This window comes from Streptopelia decaocto, assembly GCF_964273445.1.
Source record: "Streptopelia decaocto genome assembly, chromosome: 2".
In the NCBI taxonomy this organism is placed as follows: domain Eukaryota; kingdom Metazoa; phylum Chordata; class Aves; order Columbiformes; family Columbidae; genus Streptopelia; species Streptopelia decaocto.
The window spans coordinates 98,515,034-98,536,457 of NC_138655.1; the positions used below are offsets into that span (position 1 = coordinate 98,515,034).

The 21,424-nt window shown below is 41.6% G+C and overlaps 1 protein-coding gene across 4 annotated transcripts in view; it reads left to right on the plus strand.

The window, feature by feature from the left end:
• Nucleotides 1-140: 140 nt before the first annotated feature.
• The window catches only part of SLC66A2 (solute carrier family 66 member 2), a 559,480-nt gene continuing 538,196 nt past the window's right edge, over nucleotides 141-21,424 (plus strand). For 2 of the 4 annotated variants that reach the window (XR_014183251.1, XM_082044728.1), the window contains exons 1-4: nucleotides 147-320; nucleotides 848-1,201; nucleotides 12,493-12,626; nucleotides 16,909-16,962. Coding sequence is in view for 3 of the 4 variants with exons in the window: in XM_082044728.1 (XP_081900854.1) it covers nucleotides 999-1,201; nucleotides 12,493-12,626; nucleotides 16,909-16,962 (391 nt within the window). In the remaining variant the exon portion in view is untranslated. Of the gene's footprint in view, nucleotides 321-847; nucleotides 1,202-12,492; nucleotides 12,627-16,908; nucleotides 16,963-21,424 lie in introns of all 4 variants that reach the window. The other 2 variants (XM_082044730.1, XM_082044729.1) reach the window with 2 other exon arrangements.

A 21,424-nucleotide genomic window follows, 5' to 3' on the forward strand; every position in this document is an offset into this window, starting at 1 on the left:
GGGCTTGGCAGAGCAACGGGCGGGCTCCGCAAGCCCGGCAGCCGAGCTCGCCGCCGCTGCTTCCCCGCCGGAGGGGCTGCCCGCCCCGCCGCCGCTGCCGCTTCCACCCCCGCCGGCTTCGGCGGGGCCGCGCGCGCGCTGGCTCCCGGCGCCGCGCGAGCGGAATCTGCGGGGCGGCCCCGCCGCTCATTGGCGGAGGCGCAGCCGGTCATCGTGGCGTCACGAGCCGCCCGGGCCCGCCGCTGCCGTCGGCCCGAGTCCCCAGTCGCGGAGCGGCGGCGGGCGGAGGGGAATGGCGGCGGCCGGAGCTTCGGGAGGAGGTGGGGCGGGGCTGGGCTGGGTGGCGGGCGCGGCGGTTGCGGGCGGGCGGACGGACGGACAGACAGAGACGCGCGTGTTCGCGCGGCTCTGGATGAGCGAGGCGCGGCAGGGAACGGGCGGGCGCGGGCAGGTGAGGGCGGCCCCCTCAGAGAAGCGACCCGGCAGCTGTGGGGGGCGGGCGGCGGTACCCGCTGTCGGAGCGGGCGTGTGTCCGTGCCCTCTCTGCCCCCGCACTTCGGCCCGGCTCACCGCCCGGTGCCTCCGGCCGCTGGCGGGAGGTCTCCTCAGCGGGGGAGCTGCCGCCCCCGGCCCGTGCCTGAGTCAGGGATCCCCCCGGGAGAGCCCGTGTGAGGGCGGCAGCGAGGCGCCGTGTCGGAGCGGCGCAGCGGGGGCGGCCCCCGGCCCGTCCGTAGCAGGGCGGGGGTCTGGGTGTGCTGGTGCCCGGTGGCCGGCCGGGAGCTGGGGGAACAGCCCGAGCAGCCCGCGGCCGAGCCGGGCTCACCTCACCTCCCGTCCCGCTCCCCAGGTGCTGGCTCCGCGAGAGAGGGCGCAGGCACGGTGCCGCATCCCGCCCAGGAGCCCGTGCGGGGCTGAAGCCGGCCTTGGCTGGAGAGCCGCAGCGGAAGGCATCGCTCAGCCTGACTGCCGCCGCCGCAGCCGCCGCGCTTCCCCCCGCCATGGAAGCGGCCGGCCTGGAGTGGCTGCTGGTCCCCATGCAGCAGCTGGTGTCGTGGGGCGCGGCGGGGGCCATGGTGTTCGGCGGCGTGGTGCCCTACATCCCGCAGTACAGAGACATCCGCCGGACACAGAACGCAGAGGGCTTCTCCACCTACGTCTGCCTGGTGTTACTGGTCGCCAACATTTTGCGAATACTCTTTTGGTAAGTTGGTTTCATATGTGTGTCTGCCCCGTTCTAAAGGTTCTCGCTTGATGGTTGTAAAGCTTTGATTTGGAATATTTGAGGCAATAGAGAGTTTTACATAGTTTCCCCCCCGCTGCTGAAGATCAAAATCCTGTCTTCCCATAGGCAGGTGAATCTGCATTGAGGAAAATGGGCTGGGGTCAGGAGTGCCGTCTGCCCAATCTGTTTATCAGTGCTCTGATGTTCCAAGATGCAACTTTTTAACTTGCTGGTAAAAAAAAGAGATTTATTCTAAGTCAGATATTTTCTCTTGTTGACTATATTTTACATTTCTGCTGCCCCTCTAGCTCCATTCTCAGAGTGAAGGCCCTGGTCCTGCATGCTTATTCTAGCATCTAGTTGGTCTTAGTGTCATTTGGACACTTGACGTATATTCTTGTGTTTTCCTGGTATATCAACTGACTTCAGAGGGAGTTCACTTCTAGAGCTCCATGCACAACTACAGATAAAAATATTCATTCTTTGATAATTAGGCAAAGGGTGGGCTGCCTTTAAAAGCAAATAGTTTTTATTTTCAGTACCACTTTCAATACTTAAAAGCAGGTTTGTTTACATATTTAGCTCTTGTGCTGCTGGACGAAGAAACTGTTATTAGGGTGTGATTTCTGTGAAGTCATTTTATTAACTTCTATTCCTCCTTACTTTTTATAATATAGGTGCCACAACACTGGAAATGTACTTGAGAAAGCGAAGGTGAAATAGTCTGGGAAATTACTGCAACTGAGAACAGTTGTTCTAAGAATATTTTAGTTACAAAATACTGTTTTGTAGTCCACAAAGAACTGATAGGTAACAGGCTACATCCTTTTGTTGATTTCCTGTTTCTTTGTAAAGCTCCTCTGACTATTTAAACATAGGAAGTTTCCTGGATTCTTCTACAGCAATATGTAACCTGTAAGTGCTGTGCTGGGAATGGAGAAAACAGGGGACCCTCTCTTGGGACCACAGCTGGCAGTCAAACTGAGGAGCCATCAGAGCTACTTGTTGCGTTGGATCTATGTTTTCCTGAGAAGTGGGTGGAGCAAGCAGAGAACAGAAGTGGAGGAACTGGCAGGGGGAGGAGAAAAAAAAAGCCTGAGCTGACAGTTTGAGATATAGGAGTTGTCTAATTTTTTGTTTCACTGGAGGTAGTTGGCATATACAAATGATTTGCACCTGAATGGAAGTGCTGACAGTTTTTAGTTAACCCAGGCAAGTGCATCTGTTAAATGAGACTTGGACTATAAAATAACTAAAAGATCTTTATTTTGAATTGATTTTAAGTATACCTAGTTAAGATATGTGTGAAAGAATGAATAGTATGACTAATGAAAAGTTATAATTATGTCAATGTTAAAAGATTTGTCAACACTTCAAAAGAGAGGGAATGCAGTTATGTTGATAAGATCATGTGATTTTTTTTACTGGGAGTATTTTAGCTGCATAATATTAGTAGCATCACTCCCTGAGACGTACTAACTCTGTGTGGGCTCTGTTCACCTTGGAGCTCAGGGATGGCATGGAATGGGTTTGCACAGTCTGTACATAGGTGTGTCTGGCCGCAGGGGAGGTTAAGGCATGCTGCTGGCCTGTGGTACAGCCACTGCTATGGGGAAATATTGCAGGCATGAGCCTGCAGAAACCTTTCTGTCTGTACTTAGAATGAATTGTCGCTTTCTAGTTCTAACTAAACTAACTGAACTAAAATACAGAAAGGAAGACTTAAATAGTGATAATTAAGTGTTCCCTGAGAGAGAATATTTTACTTCTCTGCTTATAAAGGTTAGGCATCCCTGGTAGTTCATTATATACACCTGTAAGACATGAAAGCTGTGTTGAGGGTAGATTTTATACTTGGGCATAAGACAGCAGAACAAGAGCTGCTGATTTCTGTGGATGCATTTGAGATGCATTAATAGAGCAGCTTGGCAACTCAGTATTTGCGCTAGTTGTTTAATGTCACCTATGACTGATATATTATATGGGACGCAGTGTTCTAGATAATTGGACATAAAAAGCAGAATTGTTTTAATTTTGTATATAATAGTCATTGGAGGGAATTAGAAGGTTTTTATTGATTTTGTTTTAAATTTGTTACGTATTTTGATCAGTTCTTGCACCAGAACAGAACTGTTCCTACAAGTAGTTTTGGTTATAATTTTTCCCCAATCTGACTTTCAAAGTACCACTTGAAAAGGTTACTCTTCCTTCCCTTTAGCAAGCTAGTCTAGACCTTAATCCATCTCTCTTATGAAAACTTCACTGACACATAGCTGGTGTTTTCAATTTGTTAATTTGTTTTACTTTCTCTTCATGACTCTTGGTTATGAAGTGTGTGATTTGTGCCAGATTCATCCCTCCTAACTTCCCCTCTACCCTGATCCAAACATAAGTACTTAAAGTGGTTGACCTTAAAAACTTTCAAGTTCTAATAGTGTTACATTTCAGGACTTAATTATTTCTTAGAATGGCTCATTTTTGGTGTTGTGTGGTTTTTAACTTCAAAGGCATTTCTGTAATTAGTTTCTGTTGTTACTTCCACATTTTCCCTGTATTTCATGTGTTCTTGAATTTGAGGTTCACAGAGTGGAATGTTACCTATTTCAGATGCATAGATAACAAGCACAGACAGTTCCTGCCTTTTATGACACGTTTTCTCTGTATTTTCACTCTTTAGTAATGGTGGGCTTTCTGTATCTCTGTCGTTCATAGCAGACTGAATCCCACCTTCCCTCTGTGGCTCTACTGTACTTTATTCACCCCAGCTCTGGGGGCGATTCCCTCATTTCGTATTTGTGAATTGGCAGATTCCAATTGTTTCTGGAGCTGTGCTTCATTATCTCAGAGGTTTGTGGTTGGGGATTTTGTGTGTGCGTGTGTAACCTCTGATTTTGCAGTGGGTGAAGTTTGTCCTTTTGTCTCACCTCTATTTACTTCCTAATCTTCTTGGCATGTTTTATGTGTCAATAGAGTTGCAGCTGGTGTATTGCACTGTGACAGTAGCCAATGAACAAAATACTGCTGAGATCAAGGATAACAATCCTGTTCCCAATTATCTGTTTTCACAATTTCTCTTCTTCCAATTAGACTGTCTCCAATGGTAAACTGTCTTTTAAAGTGGACTCATGCGATGCCTCTCCTTGTATTCCTCCTACCTAATCCCTTAGTTTCAGGGTGTGCTCAAGGAAGGTCTGATTGCTAGTGATGACAGTAATACATTATCCATAAAGTCATTTTTCATGCTTCTCTGTTTCACAGTTATCTCAAGATGTCATCTTTAAAGAGATATTTCTACTTTCAGTTTTGTGTTCGGCCTTGCTCTGTTCCAACAATGAGTTATATGCCAGAATTTTGTGGAAAAGCAGTGGGAGAAGACTGGTCTACAAGAATGGAGGCTGCATAGGAATAGTAGTGGGCATGATTCCACTTTGTTTGTGCACACATGGCTTTTGTTTAGGAAGAAGAAAGAATTTTGACTGTGCAAACTTGTGGTTCTGTGTGTGAAGTTTTTGGCCCTTTTAAAGAGGATTCTGGAAAAAAAAAATGTAGACAGTCTGTGCTATCAGCATTGCACAATGGAGTCTCCATTTGCCAATGTGAAAAGTAGATTTTGTGCTGTGACTACACTTGATATCAATTTAGCATTATTTTTAGTGATAATTTAGTTTTTATTTTGGCCAGTGTGGCTTCTGCATGTGATTTATGATTGGTATCAGCTGCTCCTTTGTTCTAGTCATTCTGCCATTGCCAGTACTGCTACTCCTGTTCTCCTAGGTCATTGTTTCTTGCTCTTCACTCAGTTCAACTTCTGGACTGGTCAGCCCAGAGAAGGTCTGCGCTGTGGGTAAAGAGGCAGTTCAACACGCAATGCCTTTGTAACTCTGGTATATATGAAGATGCATGGGATGTTCCAAAAAATCTGATGTAAATTTTCTTCCCTCAGAATTTTCCATAAGACACTTGATTACCGTTTTTATTCTCTAATTTTTACTGTACTTGCTAGAATTAACTCAGATTTCTTGTTCAAGACTCGTTAAAATATTCAAGAGATACCTCGAGTCTTATTGATGCTTGAGCTTTGAGGTAGTTAATCATCTGGTTAAGCTGTCCTAGGCTGTTCTGAGGTTGTGGGCCAGCTTCAGAGTGCACTGTGGCACCTGACCTCAGTTGTGACCAAGGTGGACGTATCTGCTTGGTCCATGTGGCCTACGCTCTGCCAGATGATGGGCTTTGCATTTTCAAGATCAAAAACAGGAACAAGAAGGTGGGAGAGAGTTGTGTAATCAGTTGGGGGTGGAGGATGTGGAAAAACTTACTTGTGAGTTCTTTCTCTCTTCCCTCTTTCTTTCTTTCTTTTTTTTTTTAAAAAAAAAAAAACAAAACAGAGCTTATGGTGAGATAAATTATGATTTCTTTTAATATTAAAATCAGAATATATAGCTAGAGGAAAGAGAACTGCAGATTTTTTTAGAAGTCTGCAGTAGGCATTTTTATTTGTATCTTGAGTAAGTTCAGCCAAAAGTACTTATGCCCCCTGCTATTCTGAGAAATTTTTTGACTTCTTTTTTCACTTTTGCAATCCATAAAATGTTTTTGCAGTAGTATAATATGGCTTGTATATTTTCTGGGAAGACAATATTATTTCCAGGGGTTTTGAGATGCAATTCTGTGGGCCACTGGCCTAAACTGCATACAGCAACAGCATAGAAATCCAAACAAGAGAAAATAAACCAGTCCTGTTTTGGAGTTGTTCTCGTAAAGCAGTTACCTTCTGACAAACTGGAAAAAGGTTCTGATGGTTAGGGAAAAGATGAAAACTATGCAGTGTTGTTTTTGAGCAAAGGTAGCCTTCTATCCATTCCATATCAGTTCACCTGGAACTAAGTGGGTTCTGAAAAAGGTCACGTCAGTAGGACTGGGAGCTCTCTGTGATGGAGTCAGTGGAATACGCTCCCTGTTATGAGTAGGGGGTTACAGAGACAAGTGTGCAGCGGGAAGTAATTTATAGGAAAATGTTGGACTTGATGTTGTCTGAGGTGGATTCCTACATGTTTGTTTGTTTTGCTCACACCTACTATGCTCCTTGTGAATCAGGTCCCTGCTGTCAGATGTTGCTTTGGCTTCAGGTAGTGGGCCAGTGGTGTCTGTTTGTAGGACTTCTGTGGGAAGAAGAAACTTGCGTTTAAGACTTCTGTTACTAAAATGAGTCTTGCCAGCTTTCACCATGTGGAGAAGGTGGGATGGTGCTATAAACCAAGCTGACAGGCTTTGAAAAGATTGTGTTACATATGGCCTGCTAGTGGAATCTTGCTCAGATATTGAGAGCAGAAGTGTTACACAATTCCTCCTCCTTTTTATAAATGCTAGACAGCAAGGACAAAATGCCGTGCTCTTTTGTACAAAAAGTGAAGTAGGATTTTGTATGTCCAAGTGAGAAGTTTGTTTTGGGTACTTTATAAAGTCCTGGAAGTTAATGTGCAAAACAGAAACTCTCATATCAAGAGATCTTGTTGTAAAACTAGTTTGTTTCTTTTTCTTCCTGCTGATTAAATCCTGTGGTTGTATGGGCTGTCCTTCAAGACAGCTGCTATGCTGGTACCCTGGGCTATCTCATGGCCCTGGTGGTGTGTGCAGTATCCTGCATGCTTTCCATCTAGCCAAGAATCTGTAAAAATGTGGAAAACCTGACCCAGAGCCATGAGGCCTGTTGGAATTTTGGTGTTTTCCACTCTTGCAGTGAGCGGAGCTGCCTCTGTGAGCTGAGGCCGTGCCCCATCAGGCCTGCCTGTGTTGGGGCAGAGGACAGACCAGAGGCCCTGCCCCAGATAGGGCACAGCCTTGGGACAGCAGCCAGCGGGTGGAAACTGAAATGGTATCTGCAAAAGAAGCTCAAACTAGAGTGGACAAAAAAAGGTTTGCTCTTTTCCTAAGACATCTCTGAAAAGAATCTGGTTGCTGTTGGTACAACCGGATCACCATCACCCTGACCACGCTGCTTCCTCCTACACTCCCACAATTGGCATTTGCTGTTTTAAGTAGGCTCAGGACTGGAATAGCAGGATTATTGCAACAGGACTGAGTCGTACCGATGGAATTAGTTGGTTTTCTTAATGCCTAGTTAGTCTCTGCTCTAGCACTTCTCTTGTCTTCATTACCTCAAATCATTCTAAGGCTGTTTAAATACTAATAAAATGTAAGCCTCTCCCCCACTTTCTTTGCACATTTAACTACTACAGGGAAAAAAAAGAGAGATCTTTTGGTTTTATAGTATTAAGCAAACAGTGAAAAATTCTTTGTGTCTTTGTAGTCTGACATATGAGATCTGAGTTCCTTAAATACTGCAAATATGGTCACATAACCTTGTAGTTGTGGGGTGAAAATGGTGACTCCCTCATCTCCAGGACTTGAGAGCATCATCAAATCATAGAATGACTTGGGTTGGGAGGGACCTTAACGATCATATTTTTCCAACCCCCTTGCCATGGGCAGGGACACCTTCCACTAGACCAGGTTGCTCAAAGCCCCATCCAACCTGGCCTTGAACACTTCCAGGGATGGGGCGTCCACAGCTTCTCTGGGCAGTCTGTTCCAGTGCCTCACCACCCTCATGGCAAATAATTTCTTCCTTATATCTAACTTAAATCTACTCTCAGTTTAAAGCCATTACCTCTTGTGCTATCACTACATGCCCTTGTAAAAAGTTCCTCTCCAGCTTTCTTGCAGGTCCCCTTTAGGTACTGGAAGGCTGCTGAAGGTCTCCCCGGAGTCTTCTCTTGCCAGGCTGAACGACCCCAACTCTCTCACCCTGTCTTCATAAAAGGGATGCTCCAGCCCTCTGATCATCTTCAAGGCCCTTCTCTGGACACACTCCAACAGGTCCATGTCCTTATTATGTTAGAGGCCTCAGTGCTGGACTCCAGGTGTGGACTCCTGAGAGTGGAGGAGAGGAGCAGAATCACCTCCCTTGACCTGCTGGTCGCGCTTCTTTTGGTGCAGCCCAGGATATGGTTGGCTTTCTGGGCTGCAGGCACACATTACTAGATTATACTGAGCTTCTCATCAACCAACACCCCCAAGTCTCTCTCCTCAGACCTCCTCTTAAACTATTCTCCTCTCAGCCTGTCTTTGTGCTTGGGATTGCCCCGACCCATGTGCAGGACCTTGCACTTGTTGAACTTCATGAGGTTTTCACGGGTGCACCTCTTCAGCCTGTCAAGGTATCTGTCTCTGGATGGTACATCAACTGCACCACACAGCTTGGTGCTGTTCGCAAACTTGCTGAGAGCGCACTTAGTCCCACTGTTCGTGTCACTGACAAAGATGTTACACAGTGCCGGTCCCAGTACTGACCTCTGAGGAATGCAGAGCAACTGAGTAACTTCAAAGTTTTTATTTTCTGTGAGCCTGTTGGAGTATCCTAATGCTTTTCATCTTTCTCTCATAATTTAATGTTCCTCCCCTTCCAGCTCCTTCTTTGGCAAAGATAGGAATAACATCTGCAAGGCAGAAAGTAAACAGAACACGGAACAGCACACTGTCCCTGCAGGGCTTGCATCTTGCAGTGCTCCTAGCTCAAGATGGCTTGAAGAGTCTTAAATTGGATCCGTGTTGCTGTGGCAGGCCCCAATATCAGAGTGAAGTTGAGTAAGCAACTTGGAGTGGTGTTTTTTGTTATGATCCTGAGAAAAATGATTGTTCTGGCTTTACTTTTAAAGCTTCAAGAACCTCACAGTGGTCCTTGACACTGGTATTCCCTACAGTCTTGTTGTCCAGGTAGCGTGGGTATAGGGCATGGCCTGTTTACTCTGCTTATTGGTCTCCATGAGAGCTGTTTGATTTCTTGTAGATGTGACTTAGCTTAGAAGGTGTTGTTGCTTGTGAGACTCGATTTGGTGACTGGTGTTTGAGGAGATGTATTTCACATGAGTATGTTTTGTTGTGTAACCTTTATTGTCTTTGGCTGTTGTGCATTGTTTGAAGTCCCTGTAATTTTTTTTTTTTTTTAATTTACAGTTTAGCTCACTTGTATGTTGTGAATTTTGTTTTACTCCTCCCATTTTTTAAGGGGTAGAGGATCTGCAGCAATGCTTCAGGTCTTGTTTCCAGTAAGGCTGTGGTGATGGCAAATTGTTATTATCAGGCAACAGGTGGCCATGCTTATGTGTGTTTGTAGTGGGTCGATGTTTATACCACAAGCAATACTTTTGTGAGGTGCCCATTACTGAATGGCGAATAACCTCATCAGCAGGGAGAAAATAACATTTGTCATGGATAGAGTGATGCACTTCATTCGCAGGAGAGAAGCAGCAATATGTTTATTGGTAACAATGTGACAGTGGTTTAACAAGATTCAATAGTGAAGTATGCTGGATTATTTACTGCACAGGAGACAGGGTCAGACAAGACTGTTAGGGAGGCTCTTCCATTGAGTCACAACATTCAGAATGGGCCCCCTTGCTTTCTAAACTCCTTCTCGGAGAAGAGTGTAGGTGCAGCTAGATCTGAGTTTAGCCTCAGACTTGGTCAGTAGTTTATGTCTGAAGGATTATATATGCACAATTAATCCTTAATATCACTTGGCTAAGATTACAAAGTTTCAGTGCACTTATTCCCAATTCACTTACCTGGTGTGATAAGGATTCACTTATCTGATGTGATAAGGATTCTCTAAACCTCAAGGGGTAACCTTGAGAAGTGTCCCTATTCAAAGGATAGCTCGGCATGCAGTGTGTTGCCATGGAGGAGAACTCAGTGGGCTCTGGGCTGTCCAGTATTTGTGGAGTAAGAAGATTGACTCAGTCATATTTGCATACTGACTGCAGATATAATTCCTTCCAAATTTGTCTTGAGTCAGGCTGGGGCCAGCCCTGTGGCCAGGTGGGCACATTACCATAGATTAGCCTTTGGCTATTGTGTTGTTATCTGTCTCCCCCAATCTACCTTGAGTTGATTCAGACATCAACACCAGATGCACCCATCCTGGGCACCAGTGGTGATCATCATTTGATCCGGCTTATGGGAAAAGGTCAGGTCGAAAAGGAGAGGGAGGAAGTCAAGATGGGAAGTGGGGAGCACACCACTGCAACCTTGCAATGACCTGTGCTGGATTTCGCATCATAATAGCTTCTAGTTTATTGTGCTGCTAGCTCAGCCCCTCTTAAATGGATTACTATATTTCTACATACAAATGCATTTGTAATTGAAGATGTTTTTTCTAAGCCTGATGTAAACAGTTTTAACTGCTCTGTAATTCCAAGTAGGCCTTTCCTTTTTTTTTTTTTTTTTTTTTTTTTTCTCATTCCCTGAATAAGAGACAAATATAGCAGTGGTGAATTCCAGTAGTTCAGGGGAACTTAGCCACAGTCATTGACACAAGCTGAAAGCTTTGGGATCATGGGCACAGGCCGGGCTCAACTTCTGTTCTTCTCTCCTGCATTTTTTCCTAGTGCAGTGAAAATCTTACTCAGATCACGCTCCACATGTGACTACAGTTGTGTTCTGTATTTCCTCCCTCATAGTATCCTCCACATTTATTACAATAATGGTTCTCATGTGGCCCACCACAAATACATCAACAGTAGAAAGAAGAGATGGGACTAAGGTACACAGAACTGCTGTTCTTCCAGTAGCTACTGGTGGTGTCTTTGGCAGTGGTGTGGAGGCTCAAGGCGTTGTCGTACTTTTCCTTAGCTGAATGCTGTTAGGTAGGAAATACTTTGTCATTTTCATTGGTGTGGGCTGTTTGGCTGTTCTGCACAGGAAGATTTCCAAGGAAGCTAGTCAAGGACCTTCCAGTTTCTCTGGTGTTCTTTATTAGTTGATTTATAACAAAAAAAAAAATCTCTCTGGTGAAATGGCTATAGTGGAAATTCAGAATTGCGTGAGAGAGTGTGATGGTGAACCTAGTTGGTTTTTACTAACACAGAACTCTCCCATGAAAGTAGCCTAAGCATAAGAAATCACATTTTGCCAGGGTGCTATAAAAGAGGAACTGTCAAGAAGAGGGCTATGGTTGCCATACCTGTGAGGCTGAGGTCTCTAGTAATATGATGTGCTCAGGGGGTGGCCTTAGTAACTGTGCTATGAGGAAATTTAGAAAGCCTGTGTGCCTCATGGTGCAGGCTGAAGGAGCTGGGAAGCATAGCAATATGTTTCAGCAAGCCACTTCCTCAGCATCTCTGTCTTAAAGACATAAAACATGGCAGAACTGAGCACAGAGTACATCCTTCTTATTGTAAATCTAATATGCTTTGAGGGCTGCATATTAAAAGCTTCCACCCTTATGCATGGTGAGGATTGCTGAGCTTTCATCAAGTAATGCAGGAAGAGCTTGGGGCATCACTAGTCTTCACCAAAGTGTCTGATTTTCCTGTGGCAGAAGCTTATGCAATCACATAAGAGTAAGCTCTTCAGTTAAGACTGACCAAAAGCTGAGTTCATGTCTCTGTGTTACGTGCAGGAAGGGCTCAGTAGTCCCCACCAAGCATCATCTATGAGCAATCAGAAATTAAATGGGGGGGTGGGCAGGAGAGGACAAGTTATGTATGTTTGATTATCACATCTTTGGGACTTTTTACTTCCCCATACCTTGGTCCAAATTAGATACAAATTGATGAATTGATTGGTGTGTTCTGCGGACCTGGTCTTTCTACTCAAGAAGTCTAGAGGCAGAGAAGTCAAACAAAGCATTACACCTTTTTTCCCCCCACTCCGTCCCCTGTAGGAAGATGTTATATTAAAACTAGCAAGCTTATGTCTTTGGGTATTTATTTCTTTATAGGGCAAATGCTATTGTTTTTATGGCTTCACCTTAAAAATGAAAAATTGAGAGAGGTAAGTTTTGCAGAGAGGTCCTTGTGAAATCTACAGAGTGTGTACCTGGAGAGGGCACATAACTCGTATTAATGCAACAAAGCTCTCTGGTCTCTCTACTGCCTTTACAGCTCAATGAATCTGCTTCTCCTTTCAAAATAATAGGTTTACTGCTGGATTTGAAAACAAAGACTTAAGCTTCTGGTTTCAGAATTTCTAGGATCAGTTGACAGGAATGTTGTAATAAGGTCCTCCGATACTCCCATAAGGGGATTATGACTGAGCTACTGATGTGCATCTAGATCTGGCTGGTGACTTTGTCTTCCTCAGCCTTTCATTCCTGCTACTGTTAGGGTTTCCTTTTTCAGGTGCTTAGATAGGATTGAAAATGAAAATAACTGAGTATAACACTTGTAATCTTTGAGATGTTTTATGTATTTTCTTTTCCTTTTTTTTAGGTTTGGAAGGCGTTTTGAATCCCCTCTTTTGTGGCAAAGCATTATCATGATCATTACTATGCTACTGATGCTGAAACTGTGCACTGAAGTACGTGTGTCCAACGAACTAAATATAAAACGCCGCTCTTTTGCAGGTTAGTGACAGGAACTGGCTTTTGCAGGATAAATCTTTTTGAAAGTGTGGTGCACTGTATTTTGGACGGAAGTTCTGTCTGAATTGCAATCCAGTGTCTTAATAATTCAGTGGTGCACTTCCTGAACTTTTTTCTTTAAATTGCTTTTTTTACAGATAAATATGTATAGCTGTAATTTTATTTCAAATGGATCTTGGTTCAGTCTAGAAATGGGAGTTCTCCTTAGTATTTTACACCATGGGCTGAATATAGAGCTGGCTGTTATGCCGTTGTGCTAGCCTAGATTTTTTTTTTTTTTTAAGATCTTTACCAAAATAAGAAGTTATTTTCTTCAGTTGTGCTTTCTACCAAGTTCTTAGATATGATCATATGCCATTATCTGAAATTTTATTTTGCAATTGCAGACACTTGATTTTGTACATAACTTATTTTCTAGTTTCTAAGTTACTGGTTGTCAAAATGGCAGGTGCTGTCATATCGTAGTTGCAAAACAATGTCTTTTTTTATACTATTTCCTTGGGCTTTAGTGTGGGATTAGTTGGGATTTATGAGAATTTTCACTTATTTTTTACTTTAGTTAATTGTTAATTTTTAGGCATTGATAATTTCAGTTAGGGACAGAGTATTATTCTTTATTTAATGAAACATTCAAGCTTTGTTGAAAGTCCTTGCTTTTTTTCCCGGATAAGAAATGTGAGAGGAATATTTTTTGTGTTTCTCTGTGTTGACTTTGACTTAAAACATTCTATGTTACTGCTTGTTACCAACAGGAACAGAATTAACACTGTCAGCTTTTCATCAGTTGTTTTGCCAATATGGGCATATAATTTATTCTCTCCATCTGTTCTCTTCCCTCACTCCATAATAATTGAGAGTTTGATCCAGTTCCAGATGTCCACAGCCATCACTAGAAGGCAGCAGCTACTGGCTGTGCAGTAGGGTAATTTATCTAATAGCTAAGAAGCTACTTCCGTTCCCGCTCACTGTGGAGTGTAGTGTGAAACTACTCAGGTAAGTGAATTCATATGGAAGAGGAGCTGCACTCCAGTCCAAAAAACACAAACTGCTGTGTTCACAAGGGTTAATAGTCTGGCAGGATGAATGACTTAAAAACTGCTTTCAGCCAGATTTAGCAGCAGTTGAAATCCAGGAAGCATTTTGGGAGGGGAATTTCTCTCCACTTTGCTCTCTATGCTAGTGCTTTGTGAAGTGGCAGAAAGGTTTCTCTGTTTGCCTTTCTGAGAGGAAATTATCCTTGTGCATATTTACACGTGCACTCTTCCAGGCTTCTTCAGTAACCTTTGGACAAAAAGGGAGGCTATTCAGTTTGGTATATAGCCCTCTTTAAACAACTCTCCCTGGAAGACATACAGTCTCCTGAAGGATAATTAGTTTTTCCCTTACCAGGTAATGGAAACTCCTTAAGGTTGCATTGTGTCATTGGGTCAGTTTTCCTGAAACTCACTTTGTCATGTGTTTAATTAGCTAGAGAGACTGATTTTTACCTACATGTGGACCTTAATTATTTGTTTCCATCAAAAGGCTTGCATTCTCCCACAAACTTTGAGAACAGCTAAAATATTTTTCTTACCTGTAGCTGATTTTTAGTAAGGTCAACTGTAGCGCGGTGGCTCAGAATAAACATAAATGCATACAAAGCTCCTTCCAGGCGAGGCAGAAAGATAGGAGATAGGTTTGCATTTCAAGCATAATATGAGTAGGAGTGAGATCAGTGTTTCTAATCCTACTCTTAATCTTATCTCTTAAGTTTTATGGTGACCTAGGGAAACTGATAAATCTGTATACTTACTTTCTTTCCTCATAGCTTACTGGGGCAGTGAGAAGCTGTGTTTGAAATCAGTGTTTTTGATTAACCTTGCAGAATCCTGAAGAGAAGGTGCACAATTTCTATATGGTAATAGAATTTATTATTTTTCACATGGCTGGTCTTCAATTTAAGCACTTTTATTCTTTAGTTTGTATCCTCCCTCTGAATGTTTCTGCAAAATAATCTAAAATATTTAGGAAGTGAATAAAATAGAATATTTCAGTGGGAGTTCGCTGTTTTATTGTATTACTGTTAAATGCGGTATTTACCCCTCAGTCACATTAGTGTATGTTTACCAGTTTGTTTTGAATTATGTGAAAGTTGCCTTTTTCTCTTTTGTTTCTCACAGATGAGGTCCCTGAAGTAATGACTGCTTAAAATCTGCTTAAAATTTCTCGAAGCATTAAGGAGCAGTCTCTCTTTATCCTAAGAAGCTTGTTCTGTATTCCGTAGCCTGTTTTGTGGTGCTACTGGGTTAAAATACACATCAGTAGTAATTCAGAACATAGACATAAAGCCATTCAGTTGAAATACTTGTACTTTAATTTATGTGCTACATCATAGCATGAAAAATAGTCTCCCTGGACTCTTTCTAGTAATGTTTGATTATTTCTTGTAGGCTTTATAAGAAAACTTACTAGGAAAACTTGCATAATTTTAATTTTTTCTCTCAGCTACTTCTCAGTTATGGAGGTCTTTTAGTCTTGTAAAATGAAAGTAAGTTGAAAGTGGAGAAGCACATCTTGTGCTGCTTCTGCATTCTGACTTATTGTTCTAGATACCTAAACTTTATCCTTCAATTACATGTACTGATTGAAGACAGAGTAACTTCTCTATATATCCGACTGTTTTATTAATTTTTACACTTGAACTGTATATCCTATTTTTAAATGTTTTCAAGTGGTAAAAAACAAACAAACAAAACCACAGACAAAAAAACCCCAACCAACCAACAAAAACCAGGCACATAAGAAAACAACAAACACCCTAAACTTGATTTTAAAACTTCTAATGATAGGACAGTTCTCACTCCTGCATAGGAATACTTTGAAAGCTATGTGAAAGAGTCTTCAGATGAAATCAGCAGGCACAAACAAAACCTTCTCATCCGTTATCCTTTATTTAACACCACTTAAATTGCATCTTGACTGCTGTAATGCAAAACTCCTGGTTTCATTGTTGTGGTAACAATAGCACTCTTTATTTATTGCTGACTTTAAAATTGTTGTCTGTGGTGTTGGCTCAGTACAGTTGGCTCAAGGTTCAGTGGTAGTTTCTTTTGTTGTAATTGTTTTTGTTCAAAGCGCTGTAGTATTTCTGAGGCATGACGCTGATACCGTGCTAGAGAGCGAAATACTGGAAAGCAAAATGTACATGTGCCATGTATTGACTTGAGAATCAAGAGAAGACTGAAGCAAGGTGTTCGCAGATACAGGCAGCTAAAAACATGTGGTTACTCTTGAAAATGTTGGCAGGCCAGAGCAGACTCTTCATATTCTTGGAGCAACAGACACTCTATGAGGAACCCTCTTTTTCTTTCCCCAAATAAGCCTTCCACCTCTCTCCAAAAAGATTGATTGTCAATTATGCCCAAGGCATTGTGACAGATTTTGAACACCATGAGTGTATGAACTACAATGAAATCCGGTGGACAGCATTTGTTAAAAATGGGCTCTTAGACCTCTCTTCTTATTACAGTACAGCCCAGGTTCCTTAAGTAGAACATGGGCTCTTGGGTTTTTTCATGAAGAAGATTTCCTCTGGTCATTCATCCAGTTTTGTCTTCCTTCCAACTGCTGGTTGTCTTAACCTGCTTTGTAACTTGTATCTTATTATAGCACTCTGATCCCTTGAAGAGCTCTGGTTTTGGCATTGGAAAGCAATCTTGTGTAATACGTGATTTTCAACTGGGAGAGGTAGGCTAGAGTGAAAAAATTCTTCATGCGTAATGGTTGCAAATGGGGTCTACTCTGCCCTTACCAACACGATTGGCTTAAGCTCAGGCTTTTTAAACTGTTTTAGAACAGCATTTTCTGCAGGAGGCAAAGGCAACTGTATTGTCTTAGCTGATTATACACATATATCTACACACTCAATGTTGCTAAGGTAACAACTTGTTTTCTCTGATCATGAAAAGTATATAAAGTAAGAGTTAAGCTGTCTGTTTCACTGTTTTTAAGTTTTAATTTTCTCCCCTTAGGTACATGGCTGTCAGATTGTGCATTGAGACTGTTCTGGGACTTTCTACTGCTCAACTCCATCTTAACATCATGGGGTGTGAGCCTTCTAGAAAGCATGGAGACTAAAATTTCTGGCATGTTTTGGCTATTATTTTTTATAAGCAAAAGGTACTAACTGACTAAACTGTAACTAAAAGACGTACTGTTGCATTTAATCATACGAGTCTGTTTGTCTTTCCCTCCCTTTTTTTTCCCTCAACTGTTTTTTATGTAGCTGCAGATAGTAAGGATGAAGAAATCAAAGCACCTCCCAAGAGATCCTATCTGGGTATGTACTATACAAACCCATTCTGCATGAAGTTGTTTTCTCAACTACATATTTCATGCTTTGCTACTTTTTATAACCATTTTTAGAAATGATTGCATGATCATTTCTATAGAGAATGTTTGCGTTACCTTTTCTTGACATACTAAAACCTGGTGCAATTTTTTTTTTAATTTTCCCCTCCCCAATTTTAACTTTCATAGAGGAAAAGATGCTTTCATCTCTCTTTCAGAAATAATTTTTTTTTTAAACAATTGAACTACATTGTGTATCTCAATGATATCTTCCTTTTTCCTTCCCCAAGCTAGACAAGCAAAATATTTCATGATACAGCAATCCATCTCTTCAGACTCATATTCCTCCTTTTCTAGCCCTGACTCTGGAAGAAACTATGAAAAATACAGGAGTGCCTTTCAGCATTGTTCAGAATGCTAGATAAGAAATTTCCCACAACACTTGATGTTCAAGCATAATGCCTGCATCCTTGTGAAATTTTTGGCTTGTTCCTTTCTTTCATCAAAGAAGCCTCAAAATTGTTATTTGGAAATTAGTAACATTTAAGGTGAGAGCTTCCAGTCTTCAGTTTCAGAGTTGGAATCCGTTCTTTAATTTGCCGAGGGAAGAGGAAATATTAGGTGCAAACCAGCTTTGCAGTATTTTCAACTCTTAGTATTTTGGAAAGACAGTTTTAGTCAAATCGTGGTAATTTTGTTTTAAATTAGTTGGGATATTGTATTAAAGAAATTTAATTGATTAGAGACACAAGTTCCTTCAAGTCAACTTTTAGACTAATTTTAATTGAACTTATTCTTAATCTCACATTGATACTAGTTATGTTCTGTTGCAATTCTTGAGTTAGTAAGGCATCAACTGAAAAAGTACAGGGTAAAAAAGAATATTACTGATGCCAAAGAAGAGTCTCTACTTCTATGCTTGTCAATACACACAGTTATTTAAACTACCGAAGAGTAATATTAACCTGAGTGCATTCTTGAAGCCATAGGACCATTCCTGTTAAGGTTAAATAGACTCTCTTTGAATGATTCATCTTCTGGATCTCCCCTTTCAGATTTAGGGGAAAAATGCATGCTTTGGGAAATTTACCTGTTTTGGTCTGATACCAGTATTTTGCAAAGCACCTTTTCCTTTTATGTTTTCAAAACATTTTTTTTTTCTGGACTTGGTATTAAACTATTTTGTTTTTCTGTTTGTCTTTTGTTCTAGTTTGTGTTCATTCTCCCTGGCTCGCAACACTAACCAATGGAATGTAAACTTTAAGCAGTCCTGTCTTCCTTGTACCTGTGTTGTCTTTTACTAGTATTCAGCTATGCTTTATTTACAGTGTCAGAGCTAGGAACAGCTGTCTGTGCTCCTGGTTATGATTGAGTGGATTATTTAAAGATGCTTCAGGTGGTTAAACAAAAAATAAGTAACTTAATGTGACCATTTACTCATTTCAGATTTTTTCTTGTCTTTTTTTCGTTAAAAAGTAATTTGCTTGGTAGTTTGATAGCTTAAACAAATGAGGTTTGTAGAAAAAAGCACTATACCTCTTAATCCAACTGATTTAAGTCTGAGACATTTGGTTAATAAATGTTACTTGAAGTTCATTTTGGAATTGCTTAGCAAAATGGTATAAACTGAATTATCACTAAGGAACAGGACAGTCTTACAGTTTAAAGACTGGAGTAGGCAAGTCTGTTGAAATGTGATAATTCTTACTGGTGTAAACAAATCAGGAATGTTTGGAGGTGTTTGTGTATAGGGTACATGCAGAAGTATGTCCTGGTGGTTTAATGAGTAGGGTGCATGGTGTTTTATGTCACAGCATAAGTCATATTTCAGTTTACAGAGGGCTTAGCTGAACTGTGTCCTGCAGCACTATTTTGCTGCACTGGAAGCTGGGGAAAGCTCCCTTAGAGGTTGGGTGAGGGAAGTATTTGCTGTGCTTTCATGTGGCAGTGCATTCTTGCAATGTCTTTTGATGAGATTTGATTAAACTTCTGTTCAAGAAGAAAAATATAGGCTTATTCATTTCCCGTTCATTTCAGTGGTGTTTAAAATGTTCTTAAATATGTTGTTAGGCTTCCGAAACCTTTGTATTACTTTCTCTTTCCAGTTACATAGTAAATGCTCTGTATATTACGTTTGTAATTGAAGATTGACAATCCATGAACACTATTTTGTTGCAGAACTGTTGAACCATTAATGTGAAAAATGTGCTGGTCTACTAATTAATTTCAGGTGAACTTGTTAGATAAATACTGAGGCATTTGTTTGCCTCTCTTTAAATAGGAACTGAACTCCTGTTGTGCTCCCTGGGGTTGCTTTTAGGTATGTTTTATTGTCAGTAATCCAACATACCACTTAATGCCACTGTTTTTCCACACGTTATCTGCAAAAGCCTTTATCTGGCACATGACTCTGAAAATGGACTTTCTAGTGGTCAGTGCTGAGCGGAGTTTGAGAGTGTGGGGGAAGGTTGCTGCGGTTTCACTGATCTGTGTAAAATAATTTACAGTAACGTGGGCCCCAGATTGTAGGGTTTCCTGATTATACACAGAAATAAAATTATTCATTTCCTTTTCTAGGCAAAGGAAGAATTAAAAAAGGGTTAAGTAGCTCTAGTTACTAAGGAATAATGCCATATTCCCTTCATTTTCTAATGCAAGTGTCTAGTTCTACCTAGTGCCTGCTAGTATTTGATGGCTACTGCTGAGGCTGAGCAAACCTGCAGTTGAGTGATGTTTGTGGTTTTGGGTGTGTTTTTTTTTCTTTTTTCTTTTTCTTCCTTGATAAGGTGTTTTAGAATAAATGTGGATAAATGTCTTAATCTGTTACACTAAAATACAGATTTCCTGTATACATATTTTGAGCCCTGAGTCTTGGAGATTTTTGGGGCAGAAATAAGAAAACACTAAACAAGGCATAGCTTGGAAGAGCCAGTGTCTTTTGAAGTTGTTTAGGGTGGTCTCATTGGTGTGATAGGCAAGTCTCAAAGTCAATGTGACTTCATTGATTATTTTTTTTTTTTTTTAGTTTTTTTTTTTCTCCCAAGTAGATGTTTAAACATTTTCAAGGGCACCTTTGGTAGATCACAAGGACCTTCCTCCCACAGTCCCTCTGAAGTTGGTTTTAAAACTTGCCATATCAGTGAACCTTGCTTTTAGCCTAAAGAAGTTAGCCAAGTAACATTAAGTTTTAAAACAGTAGTAATAAAATGACAAAAACTTGCATTCACTAAACACTTGTTGCAAAAATATTTAAAACTGCTTTTTTTAAGGGGAAAAAACATAAAATGTCTGTGTAGTTAACTTCACAGAGTTAGTATCTGCATAATAATGAAGTGAAAATAGTAATGTGAATTAAGCAGATGGAGTCATCTGCTACATAGTTTCCACTGGCAGTGTGACAGCCTGGTAAATAACTCATACTTTCACCTCTTCTTTTTTTCTCAATCTTAACTCAGGGCATCAGTTGGCTTGTGATAAATTAAGTGTTGGCATACTCTGGAACAGCAGTAATAGATTACATGTGCCATGAAGGATGTAAACTTGATTTAATTGTCTCTGGCTCCCTCTGTTCAGAGTGTTTCATCTGTTTGGGTTCAGCAGGGGCATCTGGCTTGCTGGTATGCAGGTGTGCGCTGTGATTTTCCACAGGTGCTCTGTAAATAATGTGCACAATGTGCTTCTCTGTCCAGGCCTTGACATGCTGAGCAAAGCTGAAGACAGAGCAGAGACAGTTTCCCTTGGCTGGTTGTGGGCAGCACTTTGGTTTCATTGAAAGTATGTGACTTTTACACCGTGCTCTCTAGTTGTTGAATTCCCTGCACAGCTGCAAGGGAGACTTATGATAAATGTGTCCACAGACTTACAGATGAGGGATCCAGATGGGCAGGTCTCTCTGGGAATGCATGACATGCAGCAGGTTTATACGTGAGAGGCAAGTGGTGAGATGCAGAAAGCTAAATGTGATCACCGGCTGTTTCTTTTCATGGGAGACATGGATGAACTTGGCAAGAAGGGGGAGAGATTGATATTACCTTCATGAGTGATACATAAGGTATGAGGCAACAGCTTCCAAGTCTCAAGCTATTTCAGATTTATTGCTTCACTGATGAACTGCAGACATAACATCAGTAGCTGTAGTAAAGCCGCAGGGAAGGACATACCTCTGTTGTGGGCTCACCCTGCTACGCAGCTCAGCCCCACACAGCTGCTCGCTCACTCCCCCACAGTGGGACGGAGGGGAGAATCCAAAGGGTGAAAGTGAGATAACTCATGGGATGAGATAAGTAAAGCAAAAGCTGTGTGTACAGTCAAAGCAAAATCAGGAATTCATTGACTACTTCCCATCGGCAGGCAAATGTCCAGCCATTTCTGGGAAAGTTGCAGTCTTGTATTGTTAGTCAGCAGAGTTCATGCTGACTTCTTACTGGGTCTGACTGTTATCTGAAAGTCGA